Source organism: Solea senegalensis, unplaced genomic scaffold, assembly GCF_019176455.1.
Source record: "Solea senegalensis isolate Sse05_10M unplaced genomic scaffold, IFAPA_SoseM_1 scf7180000017329, whole genome shotgun sequence".
NCBI classification, from domain to species: Eukaryota; Metazoa; Chordata; class Actinopteri; order Pleuronectiformes; family Soleidae; genus Solea; species Solea senegalensis.
Window position 1 is genome coordinate 256 of NW_025322343.1, and position 15,486 is coordinate 15,741.

General features: G+C 44.0%; 2 protein-coding genes across 2 annotated transcripts; both read left to right on the forward strand.

Annotated features, from left to right (window-relative positions):
• Nucleotides 1-2,114: 2,114 nt before the first annotated feature.
• Nucleotides 2,115-2,891, forward strand: LOC122764224 (transmembrane and death domain protein 1-like). The gene has a single exon (XM_044018525.1). It carries the CDS (start codon nucleotides 2,115-2,117, stop codon nucleotides 2,889-2,891), a length of 777 nt encoding a protein of 258 aa, XP_043874460.1.
• An 8,729-nt stretch (nucleotides 2,892-11,620) lies between these two features.
• Nucleotides 11,621-13,835, forward strand: LOC122764226. The gene is made up of 2 exons (XM_044018526.1): nucleotides 11,621-13,443; nucleotides 13,817-13,835. Exon 1 carries the CDS (start codon nucleotides 11,703-11,705, stop codon nucleotides 13,080-13,082), a length of 1,380 nt encoding a protein of 459 aa, XP_043874461.1. The 5' UTR covers nucleotides 11,621-11,702; the 3' UTR covers nucleotides 13,083-13,443; nucleotides 13,817-13,835.
• Nucleotides 13,836-15,486: the final 1,651 nt, after the last annotated feature.

Sequence of the window (15,486 nt, forward strand, 5' to 3'; positions counted from 1 at the left end):
AAAATGATTGATAATATACTTTTTGATTAAATGATGACAGCCCAAATATAAATTATTCAGAACTGTTTAAATATTATGAATAATCATTTGAAACTTCTTAGTAAGTCCTTCTTTTTAAATACAGTAAGTGTCAGGTTGTAGATAGTTGTCTATCTTAGAACAACAGGCATACTTTGCATTTTCATTACTTTTTGGACCACAGAAGGTTTCATTTGTAGTGTAAGTCTAACTAAACCCTTAAACCCCATTGTTCAGGTGTAAACCAGTGTATCTGGACCAGGGTATCTGTTTTATTTGCTGATCCAGTTCAGTTCCTCACTCAGCTCTCAGACGACTTCTTGGCATTTTTTTTTTTTTTTAAATCAGGCATTTGGCAAAGTTAAGAGGGGTTTTACTTTACCTTTAACCTGTGCAAGTAACTTCCTGTCTCAAACCCAAACCACAATGTAAACATGTATGCTTCCATCAAACCAAGCTTGTTTTAATGCATTGCTTTAATTCAGGAAAAAAATGTATTGATTTATGAAAATGATAGATAGATATACTGTATATCTATCTATCTATCTATCTATCTATCTATAAATATATAGTAATCTGAACATAATTTAACATATTTTAATTAAATTAAAGTAATCAAATATTTAAACATAATGTGTAAACCAAAACAGGAACCAAAATATCAGTCGGCAGGCCAGAGGAAGAGCGAGAGCATCTGTGGCAGGTCTGCTTAAATAGCCTCGAGCTGTTTGCAGGTGTATTGCATCACTCACTCAACCACAGCTCCACCCACCTGAAAGACAAGGCAGCCCACAAGGGCAGCAAACATGACCAGCCCTGAATCCGTCACAATATACATATAATACATAATGTATATATATATATATATATATATATATATATATATATATATATATATATATATATATATATATATATGTATATATATGTATATATACATGTATATATATAGCTGCACACTCACTGAGGCTAACAGGCTGCACACTCACTGCTCTCCACAGGCCGTCCGTCCCAGACAGAAAACTGGGGGGGGTCCAAATTATACTTGGTGAAAGAAGAGAATGCTGCATTTGTTTCCTGCACTGTGTTCACTGCGTGTGCGTGTGTGTGGGTTGCCCACTGTGTGCCAGAGCATTCTCAGACTCTTTATTAGAATGAGTTTGATTTGCACACACACCAATTATTGATAGTGGCTTTGACCTCTGCATTTAACCCTTTCTTATTACACAAACCGGCGCAGGAGCAGTCCATGAGGACCAGAAGTGGTTAGGTATCTTGCTCAGTACCACCCCAGCCATGAACCTGTCCTGGGATTTGAACCGGCGACCATTCGATTACAAGCCCAGTTCCCTGTTGCTCTGTCATTGGCTGCTGTCATATCATCAGTGCTTAGCTGTAGTTTTTGTTATCTACCTCCTCTGTTATTGCATGGAACCTAAAACTGCTTCCTGTCGTGATCATTCTAGTGTGTGAGGAAGAGAGGGATGAAGGAGCACCTGCACTCGTACCAGTTTGTGAGGTTGATTTATGTCACTGTATTTTGTCATCAGACATAAAAGTGGTTTATCATCACCATTTACATCACATAATATCTCTTTTGTTGATGTTTAATGGCACTTTGCAGTTGTTCAGCTTCAACTTAAACAGTTCTCGTTTTTTTCTTTTTCTATGAGGTTTAACAGCAGCTTGCATTCTTGTTTGGTGATTGTAAACCATGCCGATTCCTCTTTCTTCTAATAATAATAATATTTCCCGGCAGGCTGTACACTGAGAGGAGCAATGCTGCCCTCCACAGTTCTTAAACACAACTCAAAGTTGATTTTCAACACTCTTCAGCTTCGAATAAATTTGTCAGCACAGAAGTTCAAAGTGCTTCTTCTAAAGGGTTAGATTTAGAAGTAAGATGTGTTTCATATTCTTACATATAGACCAGTTGCATGAAGAAATGCCAGAATCCTAGAATTCAAAGGAATCCTTAAGATTCCTTTGAAGAAAAGAACACTTCTTTCATTTCCATGTTCTACAACTGTGACTTTTGCAGGGAAACTTTGTGAATTGCTCGCAGAAAGAAGCGCGTTCACAGTACTTTAGCTGACATGAAAGGCTGGAAACTCAGTCTCATCTTCATCTTTCCACTGCTGACTTCAACTCTTGGAGGAGAGGACACGGTGGCAGAAGACATCGGTGTCCATCAACTGGAGCGATTAGTGGAGATGCTGACGGTAAAGGAGTGCGAAGATCTTCTACGCACTCTCTCCCACCCGGAGGAAAATATATTCCATCGACTTGAACGCCTCTCGCCGAAAAAAAATCTATCAGCTCTTAAGCCCCGCACCAAAAGAGACACATCTTTATTTGTGGACAGTGAGGCTCAGTGTCAGGCAGCCCTCACAGAGTGGCTGCTGCAGTACGGTGACCACACCTACTATGACAGACTCACACGCGCCTTGCAGCACATTGGCAGAAGTGACATCGCCATTGAAGTGGGGAAGAACATCAATCAGGACAAAGTGTTGAAGCTGAAGCGCTACGTGGACGGTTATCACAAATATGTGAGCTCTTTAAACGTCCCGTCAGTACAAGTGGATCCAAAACAAGATGCAGGTCAGAAGGTCAAGAAAAGAACTGTGAGGGATCTGAGTTGGCGTGACCTTGACCTGATTGTGGAGCGAGCGCCTGTTCCCCCGTACATGAAGGGACCCATGGACGTATTTCTGCCAGTCTTGTATGGCTTCATGATGGGCTTCACAGGTACTTTGTTTGTAGGTGTCCTTATCTTCATTATTGTCAGCAGAAAACAGCTGAGTCATCAACCGAGGGTCAAGATCAGCTCCAGCTGCAGGTACACAGCTGGGGAACACAAGTTTTCTTAGAACAGAATTGAAAATCCTCCTCTTCAGTGATCAGGCTCCGTCATATCTCACAGATATGATTATTCCTTACTACCCTAATAGACCACTCTGCTCTGAAAATGGAGGCCTGCTTGTGGTTCCCAGAGTCTCTCAGAGTAGAATGGGAGGCAGAACTTTCAACAACCAAGTTCCTCTCCTGAAGAACCAGCTCCCACTTTGGGTCCAGGAGGCAGAAAAAACTCTCCCATCATTTAAAGGTCAACTTGTTAATAAAGCTCATCGTTAGAGCTGGTTCAAGTGAACTCTGAGCCATCACTTACTTATGATGCCATAGACCTAGACTGCTGGACCAACAGCCATTATGCAGCTCTCTCTCTCTCTCCTTCCAGAGCTTCAACACCACAACTCAAATAATACACCTATAACTAAGTTACTTTATATTATAAACTACTCATTACTGCTAACATTGATATTATCTTCCTCAATCCTTCATCCATGACTTGTCTTTGTCTGAAGGTCACATGAGCAGCTGGAACCAATCCCAGATGGCATTGGGAAAGCGTCCTGTCACACCCTGGATGAGATGATGAAGACAATAGTGCTAATGATAATTATCAGTCATGTTCATTTTGTGAAATACTCCTGGTCTCTATCTTCACTTTACTCTCGTTGTAAATGTGATGTTTTGTTTGAAGTCTGCTGAACTTGTTTCTCTACATGTGACACCTACTGCAAGTCTGGTCTAAGGACAGAGGGTCTAAAGGCAGAGGGTCTAAGGACAGGGGGTCTAAGGACAGAGGGTCTAAAGACAGAGGGTCTAAAGGCAGAGAGTCTAAGGACAGAGGTCTAAAGACAGAGGGTCTAAGACAGAGTGGCCCAGACAGGGGTTCTAAGGACAGAGGGTATAAGGACAGAGGGTCTAAAGACAGAGGGTCTAAAGACAGAGGGTCTGAAGAAAGAGGGTCTAAGGACAGAGGGTGTCACTTGTACAGACTGTAAAGCATTTCAAGGCTAATTGTGTTTGTGATGTTGGGCGATATAAATAAAAATGACTTGAACTGAATGTTACAATGAGTGGACATGACAGAGCATGGAACTGACTCTCTCTCTCAAACACACACACACACACACAGTATCTTCTTCCATTCCTCATGCACATATATCACATCCAAGTTAGTTTGGGTGATCATGTGATTATCTCATATCCTGCTGTATATAAAAATAGCCACGTGTCAGTTTCATTCTTTCATTCATCAACAACCACTTCATTCTCCACATGAGGGTCAGTGTCACGCTGGAGCCAATCCCAGCTGACACAGGGTGAATGGTGGGGTCACACCCTGGACACGTCGCCAATCCATCACAGGGAGAACATACACAGCAATAGTTATTATCAAAGGTTTGGGAATGTTAAGGAAAACTGGGGTCTCTCTCTCTCTCCTTATCTTGCAGGCTGCAGGATCCAGATTCAAAGATATTATCACTTGCAGTGGTATTGTTGTCATTATTGTTATAATTAAAGTTGATATCAGTATAATGAAATCTCTGCTGCTGCTTGTATAAATGACTGTAGTTCTATAAACATGTCATAGCTGATCAGAAAGGTTCTGTATGTTTCAGGAGTTCCTGGTCTCCCCCTCCTCTCCTCTGTCCCCCATTTTTCTTTCCCCCCGATCGGTCGAGGCAGATGCTGCACATCTGTGAGTCTGTTTCTGTCGGATTTTTTCTTCTTCTGTTAAAAGGGAGTTTTTCTGTCTCCACTGGTGTTTGTCCATTGTGTGAATTGCTGGGTTTCTCTTCTCTATATAATAGTGTAAATGTTTCCGTCTCTCTATGTACAGTGCCTTGAGATAGTGTATGTTGTGATTTGGTGCTATACGAATTCAATTGAATTAAATAGTTAACAAAAGTGTAAGGTTGTAAGGTTCTTGATGACGTGTCACCTCTCATCCAGGAGGCTAACCCTAACCCATGGGTAAGTTTGTCCTTCTGTTAGCATCATGTCTACTGTCTACTGTTTTTTGTGATGGTAGATAATTACCCAAGTATGTTCCTGTTGGATTTTGGGAAGAATCTACCCACTACCCACATGACATCACAAAAAATGTTTCTTATAATGAGCAAAACTCTAATCAGGATTCCAGATTTGGTGGCAACCCACATTTATTTTCAGTGTGAGATGTGCTACTGTGTCCCTTTGGCCAAAGGTACAAGGGTAACAAAGTAACCAGACCACAGACACAGAGTCACTGGAACTGCTCTACTTTTCACTCTTGTTCTACTTTGTAGTGATTTTAAATGATTTTAACGTGTCTTTATTGTGGTTTTAGGTTTTAGGTCTTGTTCTAAATGTAATCTAATCTTAGTGTGTGTGTGCGTGCGTGCGTGCGTGCATTGCCTTTATAGCCTTTAATGCTATGAGTCGACTTGGTGTCCAGCTTAGTGTTATTTTGTTTACAGTTATTATTATCATGTAATATTAATGACACATTGCTTCACCAAAATGGATGATTAATCATTGGAAGGTAACCAGTAGGGCTGTTATGTTAGGCTTATTCGATTGTTAATCGATGACTAAATGAATCTATTTTGATAATCGATTAATCGGTTTTTCAGCTTCTTAAATGTGAATAATATCATTAAAACTGAAAAGATATTTGACGTCATGATTTCAATTCAATTCAATTCAATTTTATTTGTATAGCGCCAAATCATAACATACATTATCTCAAGGCACTGTACATAGACAACATCAAAGAGAGCAGAGAAACACAACAGTTCACACAATGAGCAAGCACTAGGCATCAGTGGAGAGAAAAAACTCCCTCTTAACAGGAAGAAATCTCTGACAGAACCAGGCTAAGAGATGTGCGGTCATCTGCCTCGACCGGTTGGGGTGAAAGGAAAAATGGGGGACAGTGGAGAGGTGGGGGACAGAAAATGGGGGGAGAGAAAGGACAAGAAGGAGATGAGGTAGAGACTGAAGAGAGAGAGAGGGAGACCAGCAGCAGATACACAACAACTGTATCAGGTTACAAGTTTATACAGTTACTGATATCGACTTTTTAATTACAAAATAATAATAATGGTGATGATAAGCGTAGCCTCGAAAACTGGATCTTGATCCTGCAACCTGCATGATGAGAATACAGAGAGAGAGAGAGGGAAGGAAGGAAAGACACAAACTAGGGAGAGAAAGAGACAAGGTTAATGACATATAAAAAGTCATAATCATATCCTGAGTGTGAGAGAGTGAATGTGCGTGCACCACAGGAAAATCCCCCAGCAGTTTAGTTCTATAGCAGCATAACTAAGTGTTTCGCCGATCTGCCGGGTATTGCCTACGAGCGGGTGCATGTGACGACGGGCTCGCAACTGCATGCGCGCAACAGCGAGCGCACGGCTCCGCAGCGCACGGCTCCGCAACGCATCAACAGGTGATCACAATCGCACTCATTAGGAACGCACGGCAGAAACCCCGGAAACAAAAATAAGAAGTGAGCATTCAGTCAGTAGCTTGCAACGCAACAAACGGCAGCAGAAGCAACGAAAGCTGAATAACCACAGGAGTAAAACACGCATGGAAGCAGAAAGGATCAAGGAGGCTACCGGTAAGCTCGCAGCTCTTTTTTCGGACAGAGATGGACTGATGTTGATGCGCTGTGCGCTTATTGTTTGGACAAAAAAGAAATAATTATGTTTATATTAAAATCGCCTGGATTGTTTTAATTTCGGTTAATGGTAATTGAAGATGTCTTGATAAATATGTAAAATAATCTTGGTTAAAATATAAAATGTCAAGTTGATTAAGGGCAATGGTTCTAAAAAGTGGAACTAGTTTATTTAATTTATTTATACAGTATTTGCCTAATTTAAATGTTTGAATTAAATGTGGGAATATTCATTTGAATTGTTTATTTAAATACTGTACTTAAATAGAACTTTATTTATTTAATGAAATTGTTTTATTTTGTATGTTTAAAGGTTTTTCACCTACAACGACCACCACTTTGTTACTGGTCAATAAACTCAAGAGAGAGAGTGAAATCCTGAGTCTGGTCCATTTTCTTCCCTTTTCAAGTGTGGGAAACCATGATGTTGAAATACACTTGCCAGTGAAAAACCGCCTGTGACCAGTGACCAGTGAAGACTCCACCTGCGGCCACAACCGAGAGGGAAAATACTCCACCTAGGGGCCTGGAGGATCGAGCCTGCTGTCTGTCAGCTGAAGGAAACAAAATGGCAAAGTCACTAGATGATCTGAAAGTGGAAAGGACCACAGCTAAGAGACTTTTCTCCCGTCTTGCTAACAGCATTACGAGGACCCACACAGAGATGTCCATGGAGGAGTTAAAAGAAAACTTCAAGAAGCTCACATTGGAGAGCTCCAGAGTCATGGAGGCGAATGAAGAAATGGAGGCGGCCTACATAGCAGAGTCCCATGTAACTACTGCACAGGAGCTGAGCGACCCATTGAAAGCCGACCTGAAACAAACGGAGCAGCTTTGTGAGCAGAAGACGAAGGAAGTTAAACTCCTCATTCAAAAGACACTCTGGGATGTTTATGGAGAAAAAGAACTGTCCTTAGCTCTACATGTTGCTGAAGTTGAGTGCAAGAATGTCTCCTCCACCCAGCTAGATGTGACTTTGGAAGCATATGAGTTCATGCTGACTCACTTTGAAAAGTTGGTGCAGAAGGCAAAAGAAGCGCACCAAAACTGGAACCGCTGGGCTCCGTCTGCAGAGCAAAGAGACTTCAATGCCCGTCTAAGAGAGCTTGAGGTGCACCTTCCCCAGCTGGTGTCACGGAAGGCTGCCTTCATCAAAGCAGCAAAGATAAAAGTGGACACTGAAGAGGAGCCCCCAGGCCGCCGTGCAGTTGCAGCAATAAAGCTAAAAGCCACAGCCCTACCAAAGTTTGCTGGCAACCAGCGAAGCTACTACAGATGGAGGCAAGAATGGGAGGCTCTACAGAAGCAAGGTGAACCGACTGGCTCCAAAGAAGTGAAGAAATTTCAACTGCTTGATAGCCTCGATGAGAAGATGACCAAAGATCTATGCCTGTCAACATACAACTCATCAGACGATATCTTCCAAATCCTGGAGAACCGGTTTGGGAATCAAGCCAACATCGCTCTCGAGATTGTTGAAGAGCTTCAAGCAACCCCGTCAGTATGGAGTGGTCAGCCAAGGAAGGTCATAGAGCTCATACAAACAGTGGAAAAAGCCCTTTATGATCTAAGTGAACTGGACAATGCAGATGCCATAAAGAACCCGATGGTGACCAAATCCATTGAGGGCAAGCTCCCAGAGACTTTAAAGAAAGACTGGCTCACCTATGCTGCTGATGAAGGAAATGGTGTTAACCGCCACAACCGCTTTGACAAGCTTATCACGTATCTGAAATCACAGAAGTCCATATATGAACAATTAGATCAGTTAAAAGATGTCGTCGAACCCGCCAAGGAGAAGACCAAGTTCCTAAAGCACGCCAGAACAAAAGCTACCAAGTCCAGCTATGAAACAGTAGGCTGCATCATTTGTGGTGACCCAAAGCACAGAAAGAAGTTATACTTCTGCAGAAAGTTTAGGACCAACCTCAAGCCATCGGAGAAGAGGGACGCAGCACAACAACTTGGTGCTTGCAAGCGATGCCTTGAAGTCCACAACGCCGACTACTGCAAGAAAACAACTTACCTGTGTGGGAATTCTGAGTGCAAAGACCAACACCATTACCTTCTCTGTCCAGTTGCCAGATCCCAGCTCCAACGAACACCCAAATCAAGTCCAGTGAGAGCCGAGGGCAAAAGATACACAGAGACTCAAGAAAAGTTCCTCTCCAAACTTACACCAGAGCTGGCGCAGCAGTGTCAAGACGCCTTCTGCAATATAGCGTCCAGGGCATACAACTCCACTGCAGCAGAGCGAGGCCTTCTGGAGGAGAACTTCTTAAGCGAGTACCCAGTAATCCTAATGCTCCTCAACGTCACTGCCAACGATGGACAAAAGATCGGGACCCTCATTGACCTGGCATCAGACACAAACTACATAACACACAAAGCTGCGAGCAAGCTGAACCTGAGAAACGAAGACGTGACGCTGGTGGTTTACGGTGTTGGAGGGATGAAGGTGTCGGTCGCAACAAAGCGCTACCTCAGGATACGTGTCAGCACACCAAGAGGGACCCTCAAGTCACATCAACTAATCTGCTATGGACTTGATACAATTGCTGAAGTTCACAGACATGTTCCAGCTGCCAAGTTGCAGAAAATCTTCCCAGATGTTGCTCTCCAAGACCTTGCAAGACCGAGGGAAATACAACTTCTGATCAGCCACAAAGAAGGGCAGCTGGTACCCCAGAAAGTTTGTTCTGTCGGTGACCTGGTGCTCTGGGACGGCCCGCTTGGCAAGACCGTTGGAGGCACGCACCCGGACCTCTTTGGAAAAGTCACCCTAATGGCCCATACGTCAAAGACGCACTTTGCAAGATCCATGAGAACTGCAGCAGTCAAATATACTGAATTCACCTTTAAGGATCCAGTCTCCTGTCAGTCTCCCAAACATCTGACCCAGTCCAATACAGCCACTAGCAGCAGAGACTTCCTGAAGTGGTGGAAATGGGAAAGCATTGGAGCCGCTTGTGAGCCGAGATGCGGAGGATGTCGTTGCGGAAATTGCCAACCCGGAGGGAAAGAAATGACGCTGGCGGAAGAAAGAGAGATGGAGATGGTGAGAGATGGCTTGACATACGTGAACGGAGACCATCACAGCTCTGAACCACACTGGCACACTAAGTATCCATGGACTGAAGATCCAGCATCTATACCGAACAATAAGAGAGCGGTTGAAGCCACATTCTACAGAATGGAGAAGCAGCTGGCGAAGGAACCAGAATGGAAGATGGCCTACGCTTCACAAGTCCATGAAATGCTGAATCGCAAAGCAGCAGTGAAGCTGTCCCAAGAAGTTCTGCAAAGTTGGACTGGGCCAGTGTGGTACATAAGTCACCTGGTCGCACCAAATCCACATTCAGTCTCCACCCCAGTGAGGCTAGTATGGAACAGCAGCCAGAGGTACAGAGGCCTGAGCTTGAACGATATGCTGATCAAAGGTCCTGACGTCCTGAATCCGATCAGAGGTGTCCTGCTGAGGTTCCGAACTGGTATCTTTGCTGCCCTTGGTGACATCCGCAAGATGTACAACTCTGTCTGGCTGGAGGAAAGAGAGGTCCACCTGCACCGGTTTCTGTGGCGTGACACTGAAGATGCTGAGATCGAAGATTTTGCCATAACAAGAGTCAACATTGGAGACAAGCCTGCTGGTTGTATAGCCCAAGTCGCCATGCGAGAGACCGCCAACTTGCCTTCGTTCAGCCATTTCAAAGAGGAGAAACGTGTGCTGGAGGAAGACGCCTATGTCGATGATCTTCTGACTTCTCACAATGACCTCAACCACCTGAAGCGTCTTACGTCCAACATTGAGCAGATCCTTAAAGCAGGAGGATTTTTCATGAAGCCCTGGGTCTACTCGGATCAAAGTGGGAGGAAAGGGAGAAGAGGTGAGAAAATGGAGTCAAAGACCATGATTCTGCCGAACCAGCTCACCGAAGAGGACAACAAAGCCCTAGGCCTCGGTTATACCATTGAAGACGACAAGCTACATATCATGGTCGCAGTGAACTTCTCCAAGAGGAGGAGAAAAATGCGCCTGGGCCAGGACTTACTGAGAGAAGAAGTGAGAGAACAAACCCCAGACCCACTCACTAGAAGAGAACTGTTAAGCCAAGTCTCTGGTCTTTATGATCCACTCGGCCTTGTGGCTCCAGTGAAACAGAAGGGAGCCATCCTGATCCGAAGAGCTTTTCAAGAAGCAAAAGTGCTGTACAACATAGAAGACACCTGGGATGCTGCCTTGTCCAAAGAACTCAGAGAAGATGCCATAAAGCTCCTCCAAGAGTATGCTGATCTGAGCCTACTCCGATTCACCAGAGCTCTCACGCCACCAGATCCAGGAGGAAGACCATGTGCCATCACATTCTCTGACGGCAGTGAGCATGCTTATGGCGCCGTGCTGTACCTAAGATGGAGTCGCAACCATGATGTCGTCGTGAGGCTAGTTGAGTCAAAAGCCAAGCTGACTCCTCTTGACCACAAGGGTGACGCTGTGAAGGCAGAGATGTGTGGAGCTGTCTTTGCAGCTCGGCTGAAGAACTACTTCCAGAAACACTGCCGAATCGATGTGGAGAGGTGGTACCATCTTGTCGACAGCCAAACCATCTTGGGCGCAATACAGCGAGAAAGTTATGGCTACCAGACCTTCTTCGCAAACCGAGTTGGCGAAATCCAGAGCAGCACTGACGTTCGAGATTGGTGGTGGATCCCAGGGCCGGTGAACATTGCAGACATCATCACCAGAGGGGCCAGTCCTGATGACCTAACTGAGGAATCCGACTGGCAGTCGGGTCCGAAGTTCCTTCAGCTTCCTGAGAGTGAGTGGCCGAAAAAATCAGCAAAAGATGTTGCCGCACAAGCAAGAGACAATATCACAAAAATACAGAAGAAAACTTTTGTCGCAGCACTCACCCGAAGTCAATTGAAGCACAAGATCAAATCGCAATCCAGGAGACAGAGTCCAAGTCCAGAAGACCAACGGCAGTAGCAGCAGTCCAAAAGCTATTGGATGAAAAGCGCTTCAGCAGTCTAAGGCAGCTGGTCGGGGCAATAGCGTGGACTTGGAGAGCAGTGGAGAGGTTCCTGTGTGCAAAAGTTGGAGATCAAGAAAAGTGGGAGGCAGAACATTCATCTGGCGTCATCACGGCCAAGGAAAGAGAAGATGTCTTCCGGACTTGCAGCACAAGAGGGCGTACACTTTCCAAACACAACAACTGACAGACTGGTCGTTTACAAGGACCAAGCAAGCGGACTCCTGATGTGTGGTGGCAGGATCCAGACATTCAAAGAGGACGATAGAGCTGTTCCCCTGTTACCTTTCCAGGCCTGGATCTCCACTCTCCTAGCCCGAGAAGCACACAGTGAGGGGCATGAAGGAGTGGCAGGAACTTTGCTGCGGATGCGAAACAAAGCATGGGTCATCAGAGGAAGAATTATTGCCCAAAAAGTCGTTGACAAGTGTATCGTTTGCAAGAAAGCTAAAGCAAGAACCTGTCAGCAAATAATGGGAGACTTACCTGAAGAGAGGACGAATCCGGCTGCACCATTTCAATTCACGTCTGTCGACCTGTTCGGACCATACCTAGTAAAAGATGATGTCAAGAGGAGAGTGAGCATGAAAGTATGGGGCGTACTCTTCTGCTGTATGTCGAGTCGAGCTATCCATGTCGAACTGGCAAACACGCTATCAACAGAGAGCTTTCTTCTTGCTTACCAGAGGTTCACTTCTGTCCGAGGGCATCCTCAAAAGATCTGGTCCGATCCAGGCACGAACTTTATTGGAGCAAAACCTGTCCTGGAAGAGATGTATACTTACCTGAGACAACAAAACAACGACTCACTTGAAGGATATGCTGGCAAGAATGGTACCGACTGGACGTGGAGAATCCTTCCAGCCGATTCACCTCACCGAAATGGCGCTGCTGAAGCTGCTGTAAAGATCACTAAACGAGCTCTCCAAAGTCTTGGTAAAGGAGAAGGCCTTACCTTCAGTGAATTCCTGACAGTGCTCAAGCTAGCTGCCAACCTTGCCAACGAAAGGCCCATCGATGCCAGAGTCCAGAGCCGTGAAGACCGTGTACGATACATCACTCCGAACACCCTGTTGCTTGGTCGAGCCACACAGAGTGGAGATTTCAAGGCATTTGACTACACCACTTACCCGTTCAAAAGGCTACAAGAAATGCAAATGCAAGTGAGCCACTTTTGGAAGTCCTGGAGCCAACTTGCAGGTCCCAACCTGTTCATCCGCAACAAGTGGCATACTGAAAAAAGGAACGTTGCCATTGGAGACATCGTCTGGCTCTGCGACCAGAATGCACTGAGAGGGCAATTCAAGCTAGCAAGAGTCATCAGTGTGAATGCAGATCCCAAAGGCATCGTCCGGGATGTCCACGTGAAGGTCTCTCCGAGTGGGTGTGTCCAGGTAAAGACTCCGAAACCTGTGTCCGGATCGAAGGAAAAGGATTGCCAGGGTACCATACTGCATCGGGACGTGCGGCGTCTCATCGTCCTCATCCCAACAGAGGATCAAGTCAACTAGCACCAGCTCGCCTGAGAAGTGCGATCTTTCCATGTCATGCCATGACGCAAAGATCGAGTGGGAGGTGTTTCGCCGATCTGCCGGGTATTGCCTACGAGCGGGTGCATGTGACGACGGGCTCGCAACTGCATGCGCGCAACAGCGAGCGCACGGCTCCGCAGCGCACGGCTCCGCAACGCATCAACAGGTGATCACAATCGCACTCATTAGGAACGCACGGCAGAAACCCCGGAAACAAAAATAAGAAGTGAGCATTCAGTCAGTAGCTTGCAACGCAACAAACGGCAGCAGAAGAAACGAAAGCTGAATAACCACAGGAGTAAAACACGCATGGAAGCAGAAAGGATCAAGGAGGCTACCGGTAAGCTCGCAGCTCTTTTTTCGGACAGAGATGGACTGATGTTGATGCGCTGTGCGCTTATTGTTTGGACAAAAAAGAAATAATTATGTTTATATTAAAATCGCCTGGATTGTTTTAATTTCGGTTAATGGTAATTGAAGATGTCTTGATAAATATGTAAAATAATCTTGGTTAAAATATAAAATGTCAAGTTGATTAAGGGCAATGGTTCTAAAAAGTGGAACTAGTTTATTTAATTTATTTATACAGTATTTGCCTAATTTAAATGTTTGAATTAAATGTGGGAATATTCATTTGAATTGTTTATTTAAATACTGTACTTAAATAGAACTTTATTTATTTAATGAAATTGTTTTATTTTGTATGTTTAAAGGTTTTTCACCTACAACGACCACCACTTTGTTACTGGTCAATAAACTCAAGAGAGAGAGTGAAATCCTGAGTCTGGTCCATTTTCTTCCCTTTTCAAGTGTGGGAAACCATGATGTTGAAATACACTTGCCACTAAGAGATGGTTCAGGTTTCCCTGAACCAGCTCTAACTATAAGCTTTATCAAAAAGGAACGTTTTAAGTTTAACTTTAAATACAGAGAGAGTGTCCGCCTCCCGAACTATCATTGGAAGGTGGTTCCACAGGAGAGGAGGAGCCTGGTAACTAAAGGCTCTGCCTCCCATTCTACTCTTACAGACTCTGGGAACCACAAGTAAACCTGTATTTTGTGACCTAAGTGGTCTGTTAGGGTGATAGGGTAAGACTAGGTCTTTCAGGTATGAAGGGGCCTGACCATTAAGTGCTTTGTACGTGAGGAGGAGGATTTTAAATTGAATTCTAAACTGTAAGGGGAGCCAGTGTAGAGAAGCTAACACTGGAGTTATATGGTCTCTCTTTCTAGTTCCTGTCAGAACTCGTGCTGCAGCATTTTGAATGAACTGAAGGGTTCTAAAAGACTTGTTAGAACATCCTGATAATAAGCAGTTACAGTAATCTAATCTAGATTAACAAAAGCATGAACTAGTTTTTCAGCATCCTGTAAAGACAGAATGTTTCTAATTTTCATAATGTTCCGCAGGTGGAAGAAGGCTGTTCTGGAAATTAGTTTTATATGTGAATCAAAAGACATTTCCTGGTCAAAAGTAACTCCAAGGTTCCTCACAGAGGAACTGGAAACCAGGGTGATGTCATCTAAAGTGACAATGTGATCAGAAAGTTTTTCTCTGAGGTGTTTAGGGCCGAGTATAATGACCTCAGTTTTTTCTGAGTTTAAAAGTAGAAAGTTACAGATCATCCAGGACTTAATGTCTCTGAGACATTCCTGGAGTTGAACAACCTGATTTATTTCATCTGGCCTCATTGATAAATATAGCTGTGTGTCATCTGCATAACAATGAAAGTGTATGTTATGCTTTCTAATAATGTTCCCTAGAGGAAGCATATATAAGGTAAAAAGTATAGGCCCAAGCACTGAGCCTTGTGGAACTCCCCAATTAACTTTTGTTTGTAGTGAGGCTTTATCATTAACGTGAACAAACTGGAATCTATCAGATAAGTATGATTTAAACCAGCAGAGGGCAGCACCTGTGATACAAAGAGTCTGCTCCAATCTCTGCAGTAGAATATCATGATCAATGGTGTCAAATGCAGCACTAAGATCTAACAGGACAAGTAAAGAGACTAGACCATTATCTGAGTTACTAACTTTAACTAGTGCTGTTTCTGTGCTATGGTTTAATCTAAAACCTGACTGAAAATCTTCAAACAGGCCATTAATGCGCAGATATTCACATAATTGATTGGCAACCGCCTTTTCTAAGATTTTAGAGACAAAGGGAAGATTAGATATCGGTCGGTAATTAGCTAAAATATCTGGGTCAAGGGTCGCTTTTTTTAGAAGGGGTTTAATAACTGCTACTTTAAACGTTTGGGGCACGTATCCAGTTAATAAGGATAGATTAATTTGAGTTAATATAGAGTTGTTAATTAAAGGAAACACATCTTTAAACAGTTTGGTGGGGATAGGATCTAACTGACAGGTTGATGGCTTA

Coding starts and splice junctions, on each gene's coding strand:
- LOC122764226 (XM_044018526.1), top strand. CDS start 11,703: ATGTCTTCCGGACTTGCAGCACAAGAGGGCGTACACTTTCCAAACACA.
- LOC122764224 (XM_044018525.1), top strand. CDS start 2,115: ATGAAAGGCTGGAAACTCAGTCTCATCTTCATCTTTCCACTGCTGACT.